This window comes from Cebidichthys violaceus, unplaced genomic scaffold, assembly GCF_023349555.1.
Source record: "Cebidichthys violaceus isolate CVI_PGR_0920_01 unplaced genomic scaffold, fCebVio1.0.p SCAF_20, whole genome shotgun sequence".
Lineage (NCBI taxonomy): Eukaryota > Metazoa > Chordata > Actinopteri > Perciformes > Stichaeidae > Cebidichthys > Cebidichthys violaceus.
This window is the reverse complement of record NW_027176373.1, coordinates 2,699,718-2,722,050: the sequence shown is the minus strand read 5'-3', so window position 1 is coordinate 2,722,050 and position 22,333 is coordinate 2,699,718. Positions and strand designations below refer to the sequence as shown.

Here is a 22,333-nt window from a genome sequence, read left to right as displayed (position 1 = left end):
CAGTATGTACACGTTTAATGATAAAAGAATATTAAAACAAGTTAGAATGAGTAGATCAGTCATAAAAAAGTGATGTCTCCATAAAAACATATTTCTCTCTGTTTTACAATAAGAAGAAGGCTTCAATCATTGGTATGATAAGGCCTTGAATCCTCCACTGGTGGCACCACTGGTTACCATTCAGATCAGTTCAGGTCAGTTTCAGCATTGTATCTCTCTTTTCTCTGTTTGGTTCCCAGTTTGATTGTGTGAGGATTTCATATTTCTTTGAACCTGGAATAAAGAAATTGAGAATTACTATTAGACATTTATAATACAATCAAATACAATAACACTATGAATGAAATATTTTTTATTTTATTTCTTGTTTAAAGGAATAGTTTTACATTTTAGGAAATACACTTATTCACTCGTCTTGCCCAAAGTCAGATGAGAAGCTTAGTATAAAGACAGAAGGAAACATCGAGCGTGGCTCTGTCCAAAGTAAAATAAAATGCTACCTACTAACACCTCCAAAGTTCACTAATCAACACATCATATCTTGATTGATTCATCCATATAAAAACGAAAAGAAATGTATAACTTCAATTTGTGGTTTTAGAGGGAGTTACATAGTTTGACTCTTATCCTTAATGAATATAAGCACATTTTTTGCACATAAATCAGCATAAAAAACACATAAGAGTTTTTGCATTTCTGTCTCCCCCTGCCTCATGTCTTTATGCTAACCTAAGCTAATCACGTCCTGGCTCCAGCTCTGTGCTTAATGCACAGACATGAGAGTGGCATCATTATAAACAAAAAAACTATTTTTTTTTTTTAAAGACATGATCCATTTTTTTTCTTTTAAAGAATTGCCAATGTGTACGGTGTTACATCATTTTAGACGTCAATATCGCAGTCGATAACGTTTTTTAATTTATTTGTGGGAAGCCAAAATCGGGATCTCAACTAATATTATGGATGCACTGATCTGACTTTTTTTCAGTCCCGATACCGATACCTGGGCTTTGGGTATTGGCTGATAACGAGTAGCGATCTGATACCACTGTGTAATTAATCAGCTGTATGCCTCACTGTGTGGAAGTGTCTGGGATCATTCTTTATGTGCAAGGCACCATCAGGCTTGACTTAAACATTGTGTCCTAACTTTGTAAAACAAAATGCAACAAATAAATACGTACATACAAATTAGTATCAGACTGGTACTAATATCTAATATCGTTGCATCTCTATCTAATATGCGATTAATTGTGCAGCCCTACTGATGGTTATACTCACCCTCTGGCTCGGGGGACACATCGACACCAACCCTGAGCTTCTTTGTAAACAAGCCTGGACAAAAACTGGAGACAGACAATCAAACAGTGTGTCAGTCAGGGTGTCGTTACTGGACTGGAATAAGCAGTAATGACAAAAAGATCTCACATAATTTGAAGCCTAATATTGTAGTGTAAGAGATTAAAGAAGTTAGTCAATAGATACAAAGTTGTTTCTGACCAGGCAGGCTAAGAGGTCAGCAGTGATGAGCATGTAGAAGACGTTGTTCCAGCCGGTGGGAGAGATCACACCGGCTAACAGAGGACCCACCGCAGCTCCTAGAGAGAACACATCAATATTCTGTTAATATGTCACATGAAAAAGTTTCAACCTTTTAGACCTTTTTACCAGAAAACAATACAAAGTGCTGAAATGTGCTCATTCAAAAGCCAAATGTTCAATGCAAAAGGAAGGGAGGAAGATGACTGAATAATCTTTATATTTCATTCTTGTTAAAATTGTCTTATATACTGTATGTTCAGTTTCCTTTTCAATTGTACATTTCACTCTAAAGCTACTACAAGGAATTTTCATATTGTGTTGATTTTGTTGATCCTTGTAGACAAAAGTGGTAGTGTTTCCGAGCACAAAATTCCCTCTAGAGAACCTCTCATTTTACTGCAGCAGGGGGTCTGACTGTGTAGCCCGCTCAGTCCTGGTTCTCCCGTGCCTCCCTTCCCTCCAGCGGGCCCGGCATTACAGCCCGGGTCCCCAGCAGCTATAAAAGTGTTCTCCATACATACGTACCTATTGAACCAGTCCCGTCAATAATTGCCGTCACTGTTGACAACGCCCTGGAGTTTCCTCTCAGACTCTCATGTGTTCCCTGTTGCAACAAAGACACAGTGGTGAGAGATGTACTCAGATCTTTCACTTGAGTAAAAGTAGTCATACCACAGTGTAGAAATACTCTGTTACAAGAAAAAATCCTGGATTATTATTGATGCAATATTGTGCTCACCACTTTATTGTTGCAGCTGTAATAGGTGGAGCTCATGTTAATTACGCAATGTATTGCAAAGTAATCAAAGAAGTATATGGTAGCATAAAATGGACATGGATGTAACATACAAGTACCTAGTAGTTCAGTACTTGATTAACTGTACTTAGTTATATTCCAACAGTGACAAGAGATCATGTAAGTAGAGAAAACATGGTTTGCATGTTTAATCTATGTCCACTACATGTCATCAGGATCCTCAAACTGTGTTTATTTCACAACAGACGTGCTTTAGCTGGATGATTTGTTGACAGACGACGGGGGCATAAAACAGGGGGTTTCCCATGATGCTTCAGGTCTTACCAGGTCAGCAGATACAGCAGTAGTGATGAGGGCGTATGGTCCGTTCACCAGGCCTCCACATAATAGCAGCATACCTACATATGGTAAAAAAAAAATGCACCCTTAACTGTACTGCCAACGCACATTTGCATGATACATTTTTTCCTAAAATCTAAAAAGGTTTTGGTTTTTAACTTTGGCTAATTCTAGCAAGAAAAGAAAAGAAAGAAGTAAAGAAGTCTTACCGACTGTAGTACCAATGCTCCTTTGTCCAATGAAATTATAGAGGTAAAGCTGGAACAGAACAGAACAACGTTCATATATCAATCTACTGCTTGTGTGTCCTTTTTTTCCTTCCTTTATCAGCTATATCCACACATACACTAGCATTACATTACACTACCATTGAAGAGTTTGGTATCAGCTGTTATACTGATGTGTTTCTTCTTTCCTTCAATAATAACTATTTTAACAGACATGAAAATAGTATCATTTAGAGACCAAATGTATTATGAAAGAAGACTTTCAGCAACCTGAAAACAGGAAAGACCATTCAAACATATAGAGTAGCCCGCTCAGATATCTGACTGGACACAATTAAGCTTTTGTGGCCGGAGAATAAAAACTTTTGAACTTGTGAAAATAATTTGATTTATTAGATGACACTCACCATTGGGGCAGCAGTGAGCAACATGACGCAGCAAGTTGTCGCTCTCCCACCTGTGTAGTCAGACACGAGGCCCGCCATGATGCCTCCTGTTGACACACAGCGCATTCAAGTAAGTAAGATAAAGTTATAGTAAACGGTTAAGCCAAAATACTGACACTCAGACCCTGAAGGACAAAAATGTCCTCACTGAAACCCAATTTTTAAATTTTAAAATGTTGATCCTGCAGCCAAAACAACATTAAATAATGTGTTCTATTATATCAGGCTTTTAATCTAGAGCACTGATTTCAAAGTTGTAGTATTTACTATTTTCCACCAGATGAAGCCATATTCTCATATTTGCCCTATGGTGCAAATCCATGTTATCTTCCTGGCTTCCACTAGGGGGCTTTGCTGCTGTACTACGGAGCACTGCAGTGTTGAATGCAATACATCAAAATCAATGTTGTTGCTCATCATTGACTATCCCAGAGCAACTGTTTTAAAAGGATGCACAAGGGTTAAATACAAAGGAATCTACACCATTGATATTATACTTTAGTATTATATCTAATTTATGTTTTACTTTAAAAAAAACAAACATCTGAATTCATGTGGTTCCAATTTCCCTTTATAAAGTAATTCACAGAGAAAATGAAAGTGAGCAATATCCTAAAAACTATATTCAAGGTGCTCAAACTGCCAAAAAATAAAAACATGGTTGCTGAAATTGGATTGACAAAATTCAAACATCTAAATAAAATTTAAAAAATGTGCACTTCAACATCCGAGTTATTACGGATCAGTTGTGATTAAAGTTATTAAGTTTATTTTAAAATTCAAATTATTAAGGTCTTTATTTGCTTCCCTAGTAAACCAAAAGTACACTGCAAAGATGTATTTCCATCATATATTTTGTATTTGACATATATCTTTCTATTTATTTTGCCATAAACATGTTGGAAAATGAAATCCTGTAAGATCAAATCATACGACCGATCAGTCGAGGCTCAAAGCTTACCCACGATTCCTCCTACATCAAACAATGTCGACATGTCTCCTGCCTCTTTTGCGTCAAAATGTGCTGAAAAAAACAAACAAAAAAAAACTCCAATCAACTTTAATTTATGCGGATAAAACTACAAAGTATGAAGTATGATATTCTCCTCATTGGAAAAGAATAAAGTATGTGTGTAAATACTGACCAACGTTGGAGATGTACAGAGGAAGCCAGTACAGGAAAGTGTAGCTGACCAGCTTGGCGAACAGCAGGCAGAGAGAGAACTCCACCACTCCCTGAGTGAGACATTAAAACATCATCATCTTAAAATGTCTTAAATGCCTTAATTACCACAGTGCTATAAGTCACAATCAACTGCCCTCCCTCCTACTCTGTCTCCAGTCTCTTTTACTAGGGATGTAACAATACATCAATCTGGATCATTATATCCATTCAATAATTAACGATCCATTATCATCAATGCACAGTGAAAATATCAATACACATCGTCTTTAAGATACGCCTTCATTTTCAAGTTCCCATGGCACGTCCGTGTCACTAACCTTTTTTTTTTAGTTGCTTTATGTGAGTTGATATAAATGTAACTGATTGGGTTAAATTGGCATATGATATTGTTTCTAATCAAAATTGTACCACGGCAGACTGTGAGCAGATATTGTATTGTTGTACAAAGACTCAATGTCCGCACAGAGGCCGCAAAAGTGCCGTAAAGAAGATCTGCCGTTTCACTGAACCAAACAATGGCTGCACAACTGTTTGACCGAAAGCTCAAAATAAAGTGAAACAGTGTAAGAATCCAAGTGAGCGGACTTCCGTTCTCTCAGTTTGGACTAGTTTGGATTAAGCCAATTGGAGCTGTGGTCATCCTGCGATACAAATAAAAGACATGAAAAGACATTTGATTGGTTAAAAAGAGCTGTCTCCGCTCACAGGTATACGGAGAGCCCCACTGAAGCTGATGGCCTCTGTGTGCTCCTCAACAACCTCCGCAGGATCCGCGGTGATGGAACCGTAGGCGGTTCCGTCAACATGAGACGAGTTATTCGTGGGAGGTTCCGTCTCGTCGCCCTCCTTTTCACTCTGGAAACACAAAGAATAGAGTTCAAGCAGTCTTGTTACAGGATTGGCAGACACTTGTCTTGTCTTTCAAATTAAAATCTCCGTCACTAATGCAGAAAAGTAAAAAACAGAGTAGAAGAGAATGGAGACCTTTTGATGTATATGTGTATGCTGCAAATATGGGTACTGATTTTAATATTATTATTATTCAGAGAGTTTTATTTTCCATCTCGTGTTATGCATTCTATGTATTCTTTCTCTTCTTTTTGTATTTTACCTGTTTTTATGTTCATTCTATGGTCATTTTTTCTTATTGTGAAGCACAATGTGTTGCATTTCTGGTGTAAGTTTATTATTATTATCAGGATGAATTAAGCAGCTGGACGTTTGTTGCTTTTACTCACGTGGTGCTGAGGAGGAGTGCAGTTGACGTGTTCAGGTTCTGAATAAGAGAGAGAAAAGGATGCAATTGGGACTTAAAAGCAACGTTTAGGTTTGACAAGAGATGTAATCTTAAGACAACAAGATACAACATGTAAGTATGACTAATTCTCACACTTACATCCGTACTCAGGGATGAAATTAATAACCAATCTTTTAAATCTCAATTAATCTGATCGCACATCCTTACGATTTCCCGACATGCACATATTCTTTTTAGTTCATACTTCATAATATGAATTTTTGCACATTACCCAGCCTATATTTGTACAGCTCTTGCACTTTAACAACAGAAAATGTAAGTATTTCTTATAATAAATGTTTTCTAATGTAAATATTTTGCCACACAGAGCTATTATGTACTCAGCTTTGAACAAGGTAATTGTACTGTAGCTCAGTTAAACACCACACCTTTAAAATTACAGGAGCCAATAACATTAGCTTTACAAACAAGTCAAACAGGATCCTGCACCTGCAGATTTTTGAGTCTTTGGATATACACCTACCATGAGGGTTTGTGTCTCTGGTAAAGAGTTTAGTGAGGGTTTCACTGATGAACAGAAACTTACTCTCAACCAGGAAGAAGAAGCACAGGATCCCAGTGCAGGCGATAATGAGTCCAGGGACGATGAAGGACATTCCCCACTCCGAGGACACGAAGACTCCCGCGATGAGGGAGCCCAAGATGTTTCCCACTGAGGTGTGGGAGTTCCACACACCCATGATGAACCCACGCCTGATGATCAAAACACAAGAGCAATTACTCAATTAGTCGTATGTCCCGTTAAAGTAGTAGTTCGACATTCTAGGAAAGACCCTTATTCACTCTCTTTCTGATAATGTGATTAACATCATTATCATGTCTGTGTGTTGAGTACGGAGCTGGAGTCAGGACATCGTTAGCTGAGCTAAGCGTGAACACTAGAAACAGCTAACCTGGCTCTGTCCTGTTCCAGCACATCACTCCTCCTAAAACCACAAATTGGAAGTTTTTACATTTCTGTTTGTGTGCGGATTGAACAAAAAAGACACAATGTGTTAACTACAAAGCTTTAGAGGTGCTGGAAGATGTACGTGTGAACTTTGGACAGAGCCAGGCAAGCAGTTTCCCCCACGCTTTCAGTCTTCATGCTAAGCTAAACTAAGCTAACCACGCCCAGACTAACGATATTCTCATCACGCTCTAGAGAGGCGGATTTCGGAAAAAAGTTGAACTATTCCTTCAATGGTCAATAATTGATTAACTATCAAACTTTTTCCCCCACTATAAATCCAAATCTTGCACTATAATTTAAATTATTCATATTACACTGACATTGCAGATACTTTACAAGCAACAAGCCTGTTAATTCCAGTTCATCATAGGCATTGTTGTGCACTTGACACAGAAAAAGTTCCTGTTTCTCTATTCTTGCTGTGGCTGAGAGGTGTCTTTGTCTCCTTCTGTCCTTTCAATTGTCAGTCTGGATGAATCATTAAACAGTGTTTTAACTTTCTACAACCTAAAAGCATGAAAGAACATTCAAACAGATTGATTAGTCCACTCACACATCTGACTGGACCCAATCAAGCTTTTGCAGCAGGAGATTACAAACTTTTGAACAGTTGTGTTTATTTGAGGGGCAGTTTAGATTTATGATGTGGGTTTGATGGTCTGAGATAAATCAAACCCAGGTCTCACTGTGCTGTCAAATCATGACAAATGTGCACGTGTGAGTCAGCCAGCTACAACAAAAGAAGCATCTAATGCTGCATAGTCAGCAGGACTGCACGCCCGGGGCACATCGCGCAGTACTCACTTCCCCTTTCCAAACCAGTTGCCGACACAAGCCACCACTGCAGGCCAACCTGTGGTCTGCATGAGCCCGTTCATGACCTGCAGAATGAAGCAGAGGGAGAAACCAGCCTGTGTTAGCTTACTGCATCAAAGTCTCTTAACGCTGGTGTAACCCTACAAACTTTATTCAGAGGAGAATAAGAGGAGACAAGTGAGCCTTGAGTCTTAACATTCCCACACCAAACCGACAAACGCCCCAGCCACACTGCTGCAGTTATATAATGCAGCTGTGAGTCATGTGATAGATGTGAGGAAAGCCTGACTAAGCCACCATGAAATCTTCACATTTCTTTAAAGAGAGGAGATGATAAATAAGGTCTGTACTGACCCACAGAGCTCACAGTGATCACACCTGTGATGGGGTAAAAGGGTTGTTAATCAACACAATAAAGCAGTGATTTATTGATTGCTTCATGAGGGTGTTGCAGTCTTTAAAAACTCAGGCTCAGATATTGCATTTTGATCTCTCTTAAGTCAAAGAGAACCATTTTTTCTTACAAACTCATAAATTAAATGAGTTTGACGTATTATTATCTATAGAATGAGCTAAATTTCTAATTATAGTTTGTGAAACGTTGTTGAATTCACTTGTGGAATTTGACTCCAGGGAATGGTCATGTGAATGTCTGAGGCTCAGCTGACACTTCAGACCTACAAAACAGTATTTGCATTCATGAGCTAACTAGAAACTTTATAATATACGGGACATGCAGAGATCTGTCAGTGCGGTTGTAACAGCATTTCCAAAGTTAAGAATAAGAAAAAAGTTAAAGGATAAACAGTGACAATTACACGTGAATGAGCCGCCGTCTGAAAAGTTCTATTTTTGGGAAACACTGGCAATTACACTTATGTTGAAATTCAATAAAAACACAGTAGGGGTGAAACCATTGGTTGATTAATTGATAAGTCGAACAACAAAAAATGAATCTTCTAAAACGAATAAATCCGTCGTCTATCAAGAATAAACATCAAACATTCTCTGGCTTCAGCTTCTCAAATATGAGGATTTGCTGCTTTATTACTGTACACAGGAAGAGAAAGTAGCTTGTGTCCTAAAACTGGTTTCTTCACTTGTTCCTGAGGTAAACCAACTCTCACATGGCTAAAACCTGCACGCTGATGTGGGTGGTTATTACTGGACAAAGGGACTTCTAAAAAGACTGAAGTGAAACAAAACTCTTGTGACTGTGCCTTAACTTGTACTGAGTGTGCATACATGCTGAGACCAACATTCATTTCCTATAGAGTCAAGGAAGATCAATGAAGCCTGTTGTGTGTGTGTGTGTGTGTGTGTGTGTGTGTGTGTGTGTTGGTATGGGTGTCCATTTGTTGGTGAGTCAGCAATAAACAGCTCATCTGATCTCTGTGCTTCCCTCTTTCTCCCCTAATGTCAGTTGGTTTTATGCAGTAGGTCTGCCTGCCAAAATGGATGAGAGCTTGTTTGGCTATTCAAAGATTCCTAATTCCGTACATGTACCACAACAGAAGTGGAAAAAAAAATGATGTAAACCTCAAAGCAAATTAACAGGCAGATCTTTTGGTACACAAACTAACATTGTTAAGGGAATAGTTTAAACATTTCAGAAAGAGAAATACGATCTGGACGCAAACAGAAACGTACAAAATGTCCATTTTGAAATGGTTTTAAGGTTGAGTTATGGTCTGTAACTATTTTGTGGCGAACAGCTTATATCCAGCTGTAGTGTGGGTTGACAGATATGGTCAGAAAGCACAGCTGTTGGTCTCTGCAAAAGGCATGATAGTACCAAAACTGGCAACCTCCCTGTGATGACAAGACTCTATCAAGTCACTGGGCCCAGATGTTGTTCACCAAGAAATTGTTCTACCAAGTAACTCCACCCTAAAACCACAAACTGTTGCTTTTACATTTCTGTTTGTGTACGGCTTAAACAAACAGGATGCACAGCTACTAGTCTTCATGCCAAGCTGCGCTAACTGTGTCCTGACTCCAGCTCTGTGATGTATTGATCTTCACCTCAAGCATCAAGAAAGCAACAAATAATCCCGTAGCCTTTTTCTGGTGGTGATTAAGCTTTGTTTACACCAGCAATGATTGTGAGCCCTACAGATCTACAAATGCAAAAATGTGCATCTTAATCTATAACTTTTTTTATCATATATGTGAATCATTTAAATGGTCCAAAACTTTACAGATTGGGCCTTTAACCAAAGCACCATAAGAATAAATGCAGTGGTTGCAGGACAGGTACATCTATCATAGGGTTCAGTAGTTTTGAGTTGTAGTTTCTTTATTCCAACAACTGCTGAACAATAAGCTCAACAATTGTTCTATTTGTTAATTAAGTGGTCAATTTGCTGTTTGTAAGTCCATACAGGTAGTAGAAAGTTGAATTGTCATTCAGTCACCAAAATTAAAAGGAGAATTCAGCAAATTTCAAGGCAATCTGTCAATTTGGCGATTTGTTGTGTGCAAATTTTGTCCTCATGGTGGCATTAGAGGAAAGGCCAGAGGGTTATCTGTGTTTCGAACCGGTCAGGGAACAAAAGAAAGTGTACGACTGTGTGATGTTGTGTCTTTACCTGGATGGCGGCGTAGTACCCTAATGAGTGGATTTTCAGGTAGAAGCCGAGGCCAAACAGACATGTGAACAATCCGCTCATCACCATCCCAAAACTCAGGTAGTATCGCAGAGGCAGGCGCTCTCCAAATATCCCACTGTTAACACAAGAAATGATTATGACGCAACAAAAACACACACACACACACACACACACACACAAATATAATAATGTCTATATGCAACAGCACATACAAACCTGAAAAACATGCCGATGGCATAGGCAACCAGGAAGGAGTTATCCAAGACCCCAAACAGTGTCTGATAGTTGTCCTGGTCTAGAGGGACGACATAAATTAAACTATTAGCTTTCTGAGCCAGGAACTTAAACTGGGAATTGAACCCCGGATCACTGGGATTAAAAGCATTCTAATACTGTACCTTATGATACCTTCATATCCATAATGTGGCTATATGTTGAGGATAACAATTTTTACTATCATCTGTTAATACTAAGAATAGACTGTTACAGAATAGTCCGATACCAACACCCATTACTGAAAATGAAAATATAAGAGAATCTATTTAGGACTGAACATGGGTTTATAAAATTGTACTGAAGGCGTCAGCTACATGGGCACCAATTGCTTACAGTACTACAATCTTAACCATCTGTCGACCACAATGGAGGTGGAAATAACAGCCCAACAGTGAATTTAAAAAAAAGGACTAATGCTGGATTCGTGTGGTGTCGGAATAATCGGAAAAATATGTTCACATCTCAGAAAATTCACTCGAACGCCCCCCCCCCCCGGAAACAACAATCCGGACAGTCTGCAAAAATTGAGCCGCACAACTTGCAGGGTTGACATCATACTACGCAGAAACATGGTGAATGAAAGTAAGTGTTGGGTAATGGTAAGAAACTTTTCCTAGAGCACCATCAGCACCTTTTCTCCTTTGTGCATCGCATTATGGAAGAACATCTACAAGCGTTTTTTAGTAGTGCATACTCACTGTTTCCAGTATCTTTTTCCATAGTACACACTCAGAAGAGTTTCTGCAATTTCCCAGTGCTAATCTGCATTATCTACTCATAAGTGTCATCATAAGTTGACAACAAATAAAGGACTTACCAAAGGGCGCCCAGTCACACCAAGTAGCATTGTTGGTTGTGTTGAGGTCTGCAGGCCGAATGGCTGAGGAACAGTTTCTGTGCAGCTCACTCTGAATTACAAACGGAAACACATGATAGGAAGCAGGTGAAACGACCCACATAAAACTCTCACAGACACAGTAATATAAAGCGTTAGATATGTATAGATATTGGTATTATCATACGGGGGCTGCAGGAACTTGTAAGTGCAGACATTTGAGTAACACATTTTTCTTTATTTAATCATTAAAAGGACCATAATGCTGCTGCGTGTTCATAGATGATTTACTGAAAAACATAAATGAAAAATCGAAAAACAATCAAATGCTTTTTCAGCATCTAAAGAAATTATGGATGTGGATGAGGTGCATATAAGATGAAAAGCATGAATAATGTACAACAATTGTCTGGTATTATCTGAGATATATATGTGTCCAGAACATTCACCGTTTATGTGTGTAGAGCATTCACACATATACACATTTTTAGCAATAAAGAACTGAATGCAACAAGTGAACTAGGTGAAAACAATCCTCTCTTAAAAGATGAATGCATAATGTCTAAGAGCGAGAGACCTAATTGACGAGTGATAAACCTGGTGGGAGTTTAGGTAAATTTGCATGAGACAGAAAATCTTTAATTGTGAAGATAAAGATTTTTGTCTAACTTTCTGAATAAAAAAATCTGATGTTTACAACTGTTCCTTTATCTCCTTTCTTGTTCTTTAATGAGGAAGGAATTCAGTTGAAGCCAACTTGATTTCATGATTTCCAAACTCATTTGAAGGAGCCCCAGAGAGCGTCTCACAGGCAGCTTTTGACCCATGACCCAGACTTGTCACGTTCCTGCAGAAACCCTGTAGATAAAAAGGAATCGAATTGTCCCAGCTACCTTAACAATGCTGATAGGTTTCCTGGAAAGATGGTAGGCCGTGTAGAAGAGGAAGGTGAGGAAAAGAATATAACCACGATACCTGCAAAAAAACAAGATGATATAATAAAGCAAAGTCTTTCTGATAAGACAATAAGAATTGATGGCAAAAGGTAGAACTAATTATAATGCTGCACATTGTGAAACAAAATAAGAAATAAAGCAAACGTGGAGATCTAGTTGACTTGATGTTTGTCATCTTTTATGAAATGATATGAACTCTTATAAAACAAGAAAACAAAAAATAATAAATATTTACATGTTCAAAACTTTCCACTGACGTAATAAAGCAAACATGGATCAACTGTCTTCATCTGGGTGAGTTCACACCAACACATTTATTGGTAGAAGTCAAATATTAATAAAATGAATATTAGTAAAATGTTTATCCCTCAATTACACACCTGCTAACGGCAGCGTAAGGTGGCACATGTGTGTGATAACATCTGTCTAGTGCTTATGAACTATGATAAAATATTAGAAACATATCAAGTTTTGACATATCTGTTGTCAGTACATAATAATGATAAGCTTTCAAAATACAATGCATTGGTACAGATTAAACCAGTGGTCCCTATCTAATATTCAAAAAAACAATAAAGATTAGAGAAAAGTTTTCCAGATTTATGTTTCATATATCTGTAAATGTTTCATATAAGTTTTTTCCTCTATACACGATTAATCATCCCATGACCCCCTTAGGCTTATCTTGTGACCCTTTTGGAGGGACCCGGCCCCTAGGTAGGGGATGCAGCTACAACGATAAAATGCTACTTAAAGGTTAATGAATCAGTATTATCTTAATAATGTCCAATAACGTATCAGCCACAGGGGCCAGTTTACGTTTGATACTTCACTTACTACTACAGAAACTACATTTAGCCGACACAATAATCCTGTACTTTTACATAAGTGTATTACAAAGGACTTTTTACTTGTACTGGAGTATTTTTACATTGTTGTATTGTTACTGCTAGCATTATAAACTTCACAAAAACATGACGTATTGCAGGGCTGCTGTATTTGTATGCATTAGATTGTACACGAGTACCATACTGACGAGTTGATCAGTGTTTATGTTACATCCAAGTGCAATGACTCCTCAATGCCTGCCTTCTTGGCTTTTATTATGTTTTTCTTATCACATACAATAGAAAGATGGCATGGTATTGTGAGTTTCAATTAACACAAAATATTCATTACTCACAAGTATTTTTTGCAACAAACAGGCAGCTGGCAATACTACTGAAAGAATAACAAGTGTAAACAGATTTAATTGAATTAGTCATGAACTATTTTGACAACTGATTAACCTTTTCAGTCAATTTTTAAATAAAAATTGCAAACACTCGATTTATCAGATTTTTAAAGATGTGGATTTGATGCTTTTTCCTGTATAATATAGTAAATTAAAAACTGTTCGAGTTTTGAACTGTTGGTTGAAAAAAAAAAAAGCAATTTGAATGCATTCCTTTAGGCTTTGGGAAAAGTTTGAGGAAATGATCGTCTAATTTATTTTTTAGCAGGTCTACTCAGATTGTTTCAGAATTATGACACTGTTTTATTATTCAGACTTAGCCATAGTAGTAGTGTATGTCATAGTTACAAGATGTATAGTAATTAGTTAGTCAAAATATATATATATATATATTTTATTAATCTTACTTTTTCATTTCTCATAACTTCATGCATTTTTCCTGGTGTGGATGTTTTTTGTTTTCTTTTACTAAACTGCTGGACCATTGTGGTCTTGATTGCTGTAAAACCTGCCAAAAGGCAACAAATGATCCCCACATTGAGAAGTGACATAAGACAGAAGTTATGAAAATAAAGTGTCCCATGTCGTTTTCTAAATTCCTGAAATTATGGATTTGTCGGCGACCGCATCGATTTGTTAAAAGGTAAAATATGTGTCAATAAGAGAGGAAGCTCAGAAATGCCTGAATTCTTGAATGGAGTTTGGTGAGGTACTTGATTCTCAAACGTGCCTGGTTGACGTATATGACCGGAAACAAGCAGTAATAACGCGTTTGTAACCGGTTGTAGGATATATAATTTGAAGTATTTGTATAGTAAACACTTGGTTTACAAGAACCCATTACAAATTCACAGAATATGTGTTTATCGAGGCGGCTAAGCCAATCATTTACAGCAAAGGGGAGATAACGAACACAACATAAAGAGCAACAGTAGTAACGAAGATGCCATTAACTGGCTGTGTGTGGGGTGCGGAGACCAAAAGGAATGAACGATAATGAAACTTACCAACTATCTCGAGAAAAGGACGTGACAAATCGTATTCCGGGAGCCAGGGGCGACTTCATTGTTCAATGAAAACTTGTCACACTTAACACCGAAAAAACACTCAGATTGCAGGCATGTCCTCGGGAGTAGGCTGCTGGTATCAGACAATTAAAACCAAGGCGCTGCTAGAATGTTTGGAGCCAACTCGCCGGGTGTTTATTACCGGGTTAGAGACGCACTTGGTTAGTACTGCCTAACGTTATCCACAGATTTCAAAAAGCAGACGCCGGATGCTAACTACAACAATACAGCAGCAACAGTGCAGCTTCTTGGTGGGATAAAGAGTGCGTAAACATCCCGCACTTCTCCATACTGTCCCGGCTGGGAGCTTATATTACGCACCGGGGTCCGGAGAGCCAGCCTACCTCCACGTTTGAGTTGAGGAAAAAAAGGCGTCCGTTATGATAAATATAATATTATTATCAGCCTATAAATGTGTTATTCCGTAAGACTTTCCAGACGGAGACTCCCGGTGGTCACGTGATCCCTACACTGACGTCACAGGAAACAGCTGAGTGTGAGGAGGGAGCCCCTAGTGGTTCACAACATGAGGGTCGGGACCCCTTTTAAAAAGGGTCATATTCATAATAATAATTTAAAACAATAATAACAACAATAACAAAAAACTAAATATGGCACATTTCCAAAACAAGGGTTACAATGTGCTTTATAAGGTAAGAAAACATACATGCATAATCGTGCATGCACGTTTTAATCATAGAACAACTAAAAACACCCATACTAATGATGTTAGTTAGTTGGAATAAGGAAAACAACAGCGGTGGATTGTGACTAAGTATATTTACTTGTACTTGTGTATTTTCTTTATGCTGCTTTCTTCTCTACTACAGTTCAGAATCAAATATTGTGCTTTTTACATTTATCTGACAGCTTTAGTTAGTTTGCAGATTTGGATTAATACAAAATATATATCATGTATCTAATGAAATCCAAAAATTAACAAATACATTATGATGTATTATTGTGGATTAACCTACCCAGCAGTATATACATTCATTTAAATGATCTCCACCTTTACCAGCTGCAACATTAAAGTAATGAACACATTAATACGTCAATAACTTTGATCCAATAATATACTACATATTATTCTGAAATGTCCCATTCTGCATAATGAGTACTTTTACTTTTACTATATTTTGATGCCAAAGGTTTGTTCTTTTACTTTAACATTTTGAATTATGGAATATCACTATAGTGACATTTTACGTCTGTAGATATTTACGGTTGTGCTCATTTTAACTAACTTTATAGACTGTTGGGTAGTTTAATCTACAGCAATGCTTCATATTCTATAAAATCATCATTTTACACATTGTTTCCTATTAAGAATAAATACTAAGTGACATTAAATTAAAAAAGATTTTTAAATAAAAAAAAAAAATGTTGGCACAGCCCTGAAGAACGTTGACATGGCCTACATTTATTATATCATCTTGTTTTTTTGCAGGTATCGTGGTTATATTCTTTTCCTCACCTTCCTCTTCTACACGGCCTACCATCTTTCCAGGAAACCTATCAGCATTGTTAAGGTAGCTGGGACAATTCGATTCCTTTTTATCTACAGGGTTTCTGCAGGAACGTGACAAGTCTGGGTCATGGGTCAAAAGCTGCCTGTGAGACGCTCTCTGGGGCTCCTTCAAATGAGTTTGGAAATCATGAAATCAAGTTGGCTTCAACTGAATTCCTTCCTCATTAAAGAACAAGAAAGGAGATAAAGGAACAGTTGAAAACATCAGAATTTTTTATTCAGAGAGTTGGACAAAAATCTTTATCTTCACAATTAAAGATTTTCTGTCACATGCAAATTTACCTAAACTCCCACTCGTCAATTAGGTCTCTCTCTCTTAGACATTATGGATTCATCTTTTAAGAGAGGATTGTTTTCACCTAGTTCACTTGCAGCATTCAGTTCTTTATTGCTAAAAATATGTATATGTGTGAATGCTCTACACACATAAACGGTGAATGTTCTGGACACGTACATAGATGACTCTTGTTTTTATTTTCTTAAAAAACCCTCAACTTACATTTAAAATATCTAAATATTGCCAAGACTTTACCCATTCAGAAAACAAAGGATGTAATGTATTCCATTTTAAAATAAAAATGAGTCTCACGCAGGAAGATATCACTGTATGAAAGAATACACACTTGTTCCTATTAAGAATAAATACTAAGTGACATTAAATTAAAAGAGTACAGCCCTGAAGAACGTTGACGTGGCCTACAGTACAGATTCATAGTTTTGTACTGACTGACTTCCCTGATGATTTACTAATCACAGCTTCGTAGAAAGTATGCTAACATACAGATTTCTTTATTATCAATAAAAAGTACTAAAAGTATTGGGTTCAGTTTTGACCTGATATAGTCACGCGGTGGCAACTTGACAACTTACGCTGGTTTTCCCAAAATGTTGGACTGTTCCTTTAAAACACACAGGAGGGAGTTCAGTTCATCGGCTTCCTTTACTGCAACTCCAGACTCAGCATTGTTGAATGTAACGCCTTGACATACGCTGTGGAGGAGACAAATGCTGCCGTCAGCGCTTTTTTATTGTTTTCACGATCAGTCCCACTGAAGCTCGGCGGTGGTGTGTGACGCAGGTGTGCGGCGCGTACCTTTGGGATTGTTGTGGAAGACACAGTTGTTGGCGCAGGTGTCGGGGTGCGAGTCCCAGAAAGACGACGCGCAGCAGCAGAGAGGAGGAGGCTCCAGCTTCTCCTGAGACAGCCGCTCCTTCATCTGAGCTTTAAGAGCCTCAATGAACCTGACGAGAGTTACAATCAAGTCTGTTCATCAGTTTCACCGAGGCACCTGCACTTTGTGAGTGTGCACATGAAGTTCAGCTCATTTGGGTGATCCATAGTTCAGCGTACTGAGATGTGTTCATCTTCTCTGGTGTCACAAGAAGCTCACGGAAAAAAAATTACTGATTATGAGCACTTTCATGTTTAAAATGAGTAGAATAAGTCTTCATTAATTACCTTCCAGCTGATTTGGGTTTCTCCTCTCTTTTCCTTCTCTGCAGCCGCACATCTCTCTCCTCCTCCTCCTCAAGCTTCAGACGCTCCAGAATCAGCAGCTCTCTCTCCTCCAGCATCTGTCTGGTCTCCAACTTCCTCTCTTCCTCCAAACGAATCTGTTCTTTCTCGGCTTTGATCCTACAGTGGAGACGGGGCCATTTTAGAGAAGACTAAGGAGCTAAAGAATCACTTGTAATTTACATTCGTATGACGCTATTTTAGTTTGGTCTGTGAGTTATACAGAGAAAGAGAGTATTGACCCATACTTGTCACCACTGTTGTGTATTATAAATGACTTCAATCTGATAAAAATCAATCTAACAGCTATCAAAAGGTACAGATTGTTGGTACTTGTGTTGATTAATTCTAATCACACCAATAGGAGGAAGTGATTTAGGACTAAACACTGTGGCCTCGTCACCTTGCCGTCCTCTTCAGGTGTTTCCTGTTCTGTTGGTTCTCCTTCACTTGCTCTCTCTCATTGTTCATGTACAGCCGGCGGTGCATCAGGAACTGAGACTGGCGCTGCAGAGAGAGAGATGTGCTACTTGTAACATTTGGTCTGACGGGACAGGGCTTCCAACGCGTAAAGTCAAAGCTTCACGCACACGTCTGATGATGTCTACCTGTCGTTTCAGTTCTTCTTGGTCAGTCAGAGGCCACAGGGCCTGTGGGACTCTGATGTTGGACTTGATAGCAGGAGGCTGTGATTTCTCAGAATCCCACAACATAGATCCATTCACCTGAAACAAACACACAATCAAAACAGAGTCAGATGAAAAAATATTTTTGGAAATCTTCAAGCTCGCTTAAAGTCTGGTGATGCTCTATATTTTTCTTATTGTCAACAAATCAAATGCAAAATGATTCAACTAACAGGTATTGTTCCATCTCTTTCTATCATTTTTAGAGTGATTGCCTCATGAACCTCAATAGAATAGTGTCCAGCTGTTTTACTGAACACTTAATTGCTCATCTTATTGTTGTTGTTGTTCCTTGTTAGTATCCTGGACATGTAGTGAACTACAAAGCCTTAGAGGGAAATGGAAGTAATAGGAATATATAACATGTCATCAGTCATGTGTTGAAGTGAAACATCACAACCTAAACTCTGGTATAATGGAACATGTCCCAGTTCTGCACTTGTAATTACATTCTGTCAGCTGTTTAAAGGCAATATCAAGGTCATAAAGTTGGAGCTGTTCTGGTTTATGAGTTGACGAGAGCCACCCGAAAACTGTTTTTATTAAGATTTAGGTGCTGTGCTGCTAGACTTTATCATTTGGAGGTGAAGGACTCATCTTCCCCTGAACTGGGACACAGCTTCTCCTAATAACTCACGTGACATCTGGTCTATCAGGGCTTTTACAATCTGATAACAAAGATAATTATTTGGTCATACTAAATGCTGTGTTTGGCGATAACAGAGCTTTAATCTTTTGAGATGTTCACTAACTCCAAGCGTGTCAGAGTTCACATCTGCTATAAAGTCACCAAGTGTTGAGACAAATCAAAGTTTATTGTCTTCTGTCCAAATATCAACCTTGAAAATATCTATACATCTCTTCTTTTTTTTTTAGCCTGTATGTTTACAATTTGGCAAATCAGTTACAAGTCAGCTGTATTAGCTGTATGCATATTTCTGTACTTTGAGAGCAATGAAAATTAAATTCCATGCACGTGTACACATACTTGGCCAATAAAGCTGATTCTGATAAGCTACCAGAAGTTTCTGTTTGCACTTTAACTATGGATGTACAGACGATTGCTAGATTTCTTTAGATTCTGAGGAAAAGCTCTGTAAATGATGATTATGAAGCAAAATTTGAAGTGTTGTTATTTCTAAGCAGATTCAGGAATGTTTCTCTTTCTATTTAAAAACTGATACCACTAAAGAGAACAAAGAGGGAGTAGTATGCATACAGCATGAAGTCTGCTGCACTGTGGGTATTCATTAACCTTCTGCTGAACGAGGGGACATTCATGTTGACTAGTGAAGAGATGATCATCCCCCTCTTCTTCTTCCTGAAAGTCCTCCTCCTGCTGCTGCTCTTCCACTTCCTGTTCTGCTCTCAGCATGTGAGTTCCAGTTTTCTGTTGGGTGCAGATGAAAATGTGTTTTATTACACACTGGCTGTGCAAGAACACACACACACACACACACACACACACACACACACACAAGTATAGGAACATATCATTTTAAAAAGAGGAACAAGTGTGAGACACAGACGCTCACATGTCTGGTTGGAGAGACGTTCCATTCGCCTCCGGGAAGGTCTGACGTCATTTCCCCATGCGGGATCATCCGACAGGCGGCCAGTCTGAGTCTGACCTGCCTCATGCCTCCTCTAGACTGGAAAACCATGGGAATAAATAATCCTACAGATTAATCACTGTCACATTATTCCATTACTCACAGAAGGAAACAATGCAAATTATTATGACTGCCAAAGACAACACACATTGCAAAATGCAGTGAATAAAATAGGACCACATGACACACACACACACACACACACACACACACACACACACACACACACACACACACACACACACACACACACACACACACACACACACACACACACACACACACACAAACACATATTACAAAAGGGATGAAAGAAGATACAAGATCCTCCCCAGTAAACATAAGAGCCTGATGAATACGGGATGTTTTTAAGGGCCAACGCCAATGTTGTTATTAAAAGTTCAAAAGATCTGATGGCAATAAATCAGCCAATAATAATTGTAACACCCCCCCCAACACAAAGCAACCAAAAGTTTAAATAAGGATATCTAAAATTTGGTCGACACTGTTCCTGACCTGCCACTTCTCGCTGATCAAATGTCCAGGCATGTGTGATGGTTAAACAACAGAACCCTCTCACCTGGCGAGAGCTCCTCTCCGTCACCCTCCGCTGTGCAGCACCTCCCGCAGACATCAGCCTCTCACCAGCAGACACATGCTGGGTCCAGACCTGATGCTGCTGTTGTAGGATTCTTCTGTCAGGTTGTACCTGGACAGAAACACACAACTTTTAACAATAAGGTCAATCAAGCTGGAACAAGAGCAGTACGGTCAAACAGGGGGCTCAGCCGTGCTCCACCGTCACCACGGAGTGCCAAAACAATTAGTGGATTAATTGATTAGTCAGTCGAACAACAGAAAATAATCAACAGTATTAATAATGTGAGGTTTTTTCCCTTTTCCTCTGTTGGAAAATGTCATCTTTACCTTTGAGTCTGTCTGCGGCTGCTGTCTCTTCTTGCTGACATGAGCTTGCTGTGCCACACGATGGCGTACTTCAACTTGAAATCGTTGAAGACTCTCTTCAGTCTCCCTCCTCTTTTTGGCCTGGATCTCATCAGTTAGCGAAGCCAGAGCCTGAACCGAGATATGGGAAGACTTCAGGAAAAATTCAGACTGTAAAATCATGTGACTTCGCCATGCCAGCCCATCAAATTACAGCTGCAACATCAGTAGATTATCATCAATTAGACGACTGTCCAAATCAACCATTTTGATAATTTATTAATCATTTCTCTAATTATTTTGAAAACAAAAGCACCAAGAAAACAGTGGTTTCAGCTTCTCAAGTAATAATATTTGCTGATTTTCCCGTCTTATTTGATATCAAACTTATTGGGGACTGAAATGTTAGTCAGACAAAGTAAGCAAGATGAATGTGTGAAATTAGGCTTTTGGAGATTGTGATGGACATTTATAAATATTTTTGACAGTTTTGGGACCAAATAAAATGATCGGTTAATATTTTTAGGGGATTATTGTCAGTAAATTTCTGTTGTTTGGCCGATAATAAGAAATTGCAAATACCAAACTGGCTTTACGTTTACACTGTCAAATGCATCACTTAGTGTGCAACTTGGTCACAATCATCAAAAATGTCACTTTGAGTATATAGATTAGCAATACAAAAGATGAATCAATTTATTAGTTATGTTGTATTGCTACAGATTAAGGTACCCAGCTCTATATATATATATATATATATATATATATATATATATATATATATATATATATTACTATAAATTATAAAGCAGTATATTGTATAAAGTAACTAAAATGACCTCCACCTGTACAAACAAGACCATTATTGCGTCATTAATTACAAACCAGTGATATAATATAGCTGCTCTATGATTGTGAATGGGCCATTCTGCATAGTGAGTGCTTAGTAAGTATATTGCATTCTCACCGACGGGTGCTCCACCAAGTCGTGTCCGCCCTCCACCCAGGCTCCCACCGCCACCACCGCCGGGTTTCTCCCGGCCAGCACCCTGCTGGCCCCTCTGGGAGCTGGGTGCTCCTTACTCCGGCTCGCTGAGGCTTTGCACCTGCAGCTTGTAGCGGTTATAAACCGGCTGGCACTCATCGGTAACGTTAGCCTCGTTAGCCTGATGCTAACTCACCACTCTAGATATCTTCTTGGTTTCCAGTTGACGTAACTGTTAGTTATACGTTGACGTGATGAGACGGCGGGTTTGTCGACAGTACAACGCACGTAAAGAAAAATAAATGCACATAAAGTTTGTTTGTTGACAGTAACTGTGTGTGCCAACTGATTTATTTGAGTTTCGCTCACTTCATCTTCTTTGAATTTCCGGTGTTTGAAAAAGAGCTCATTGGCTCATTACTGCCCCCATCCGGGGACAAACAAAACTACACATATATAATGTGTGTACGTTCCACCGTAACCAGCTGAAACAT

General features: G+C 38.5%; 2 protein-coding genes across 2 annotated transcripts; both read right to left on the bottom strand.

The window, feature by feature from the left end:
* On the bottom strand, positions 1-15,009 carry slc37a2 (solute carrier family 37 member 2). Its single transcript, XM_068715675.1, has 18 exons — positions 14,504-15,009; positions 12,200-12,281; positions 11,289-11,379; positions 10,412-10,490; positions 10,175-10,310; positions 7,572-7,648; positions 6,342-6,508; positions 5,736-5,773; positions 5,203-5,352; positions 4,457-4,547; positions 4,273-4,335; positions 3,273-3,358; positions 2,848-2,896; positions 2,624-2,697; positions 2,068-2,146; positions 1,501-1,598; positions 1,282-1,346; positions 1-273 (listed from the first exon to the last, which is right to left on the bottom strand). The coding sequence occupies exons 1-18, from the start codon at positions 14,560-14,562 to the stop codon at positions 258-260; spliced, it is 1,500 nt and encodes a 499-aa protein (XP_068571776.1). The 5' UTR covers positions 14,563-15,009; the 3' UTR covers positions 1-257.
* Positions 15,010-16,289: 1,280 nt separating this feature from the next.
* Positions 16,290-22,212, bottom strand: ccdc15 (coiled-coil domain containing 15). Its single transcript, XM_068716443.1, has 10 exons — positions 21,822-22,212; positions 20,837-20,986; positions 20,490-20,618; positions 19,832-19,948; positions 19,552-19,686; positions 18,219-18,335; positions 18,014-18,117; positions 17,554-17,730; positions 17,188-17,336; positions 16,290-17,084 (listed from the first exon to the last, which is right to left on the bottom strand). The coding sequence occupies exons 1-10, from the start codon at positions 21,996-21,998 to the stop codon at positions 17,035-17,037; spliced, it is 1,305 nt and encodes a 434-aa protein (XP_068572544.1). The 5' UTR covers positions 21,999-22,212; the 3' UTR covers positions 16,290-17,034.
* Positions 22,213-22,333: the final 121 nt, after the last annotated feature.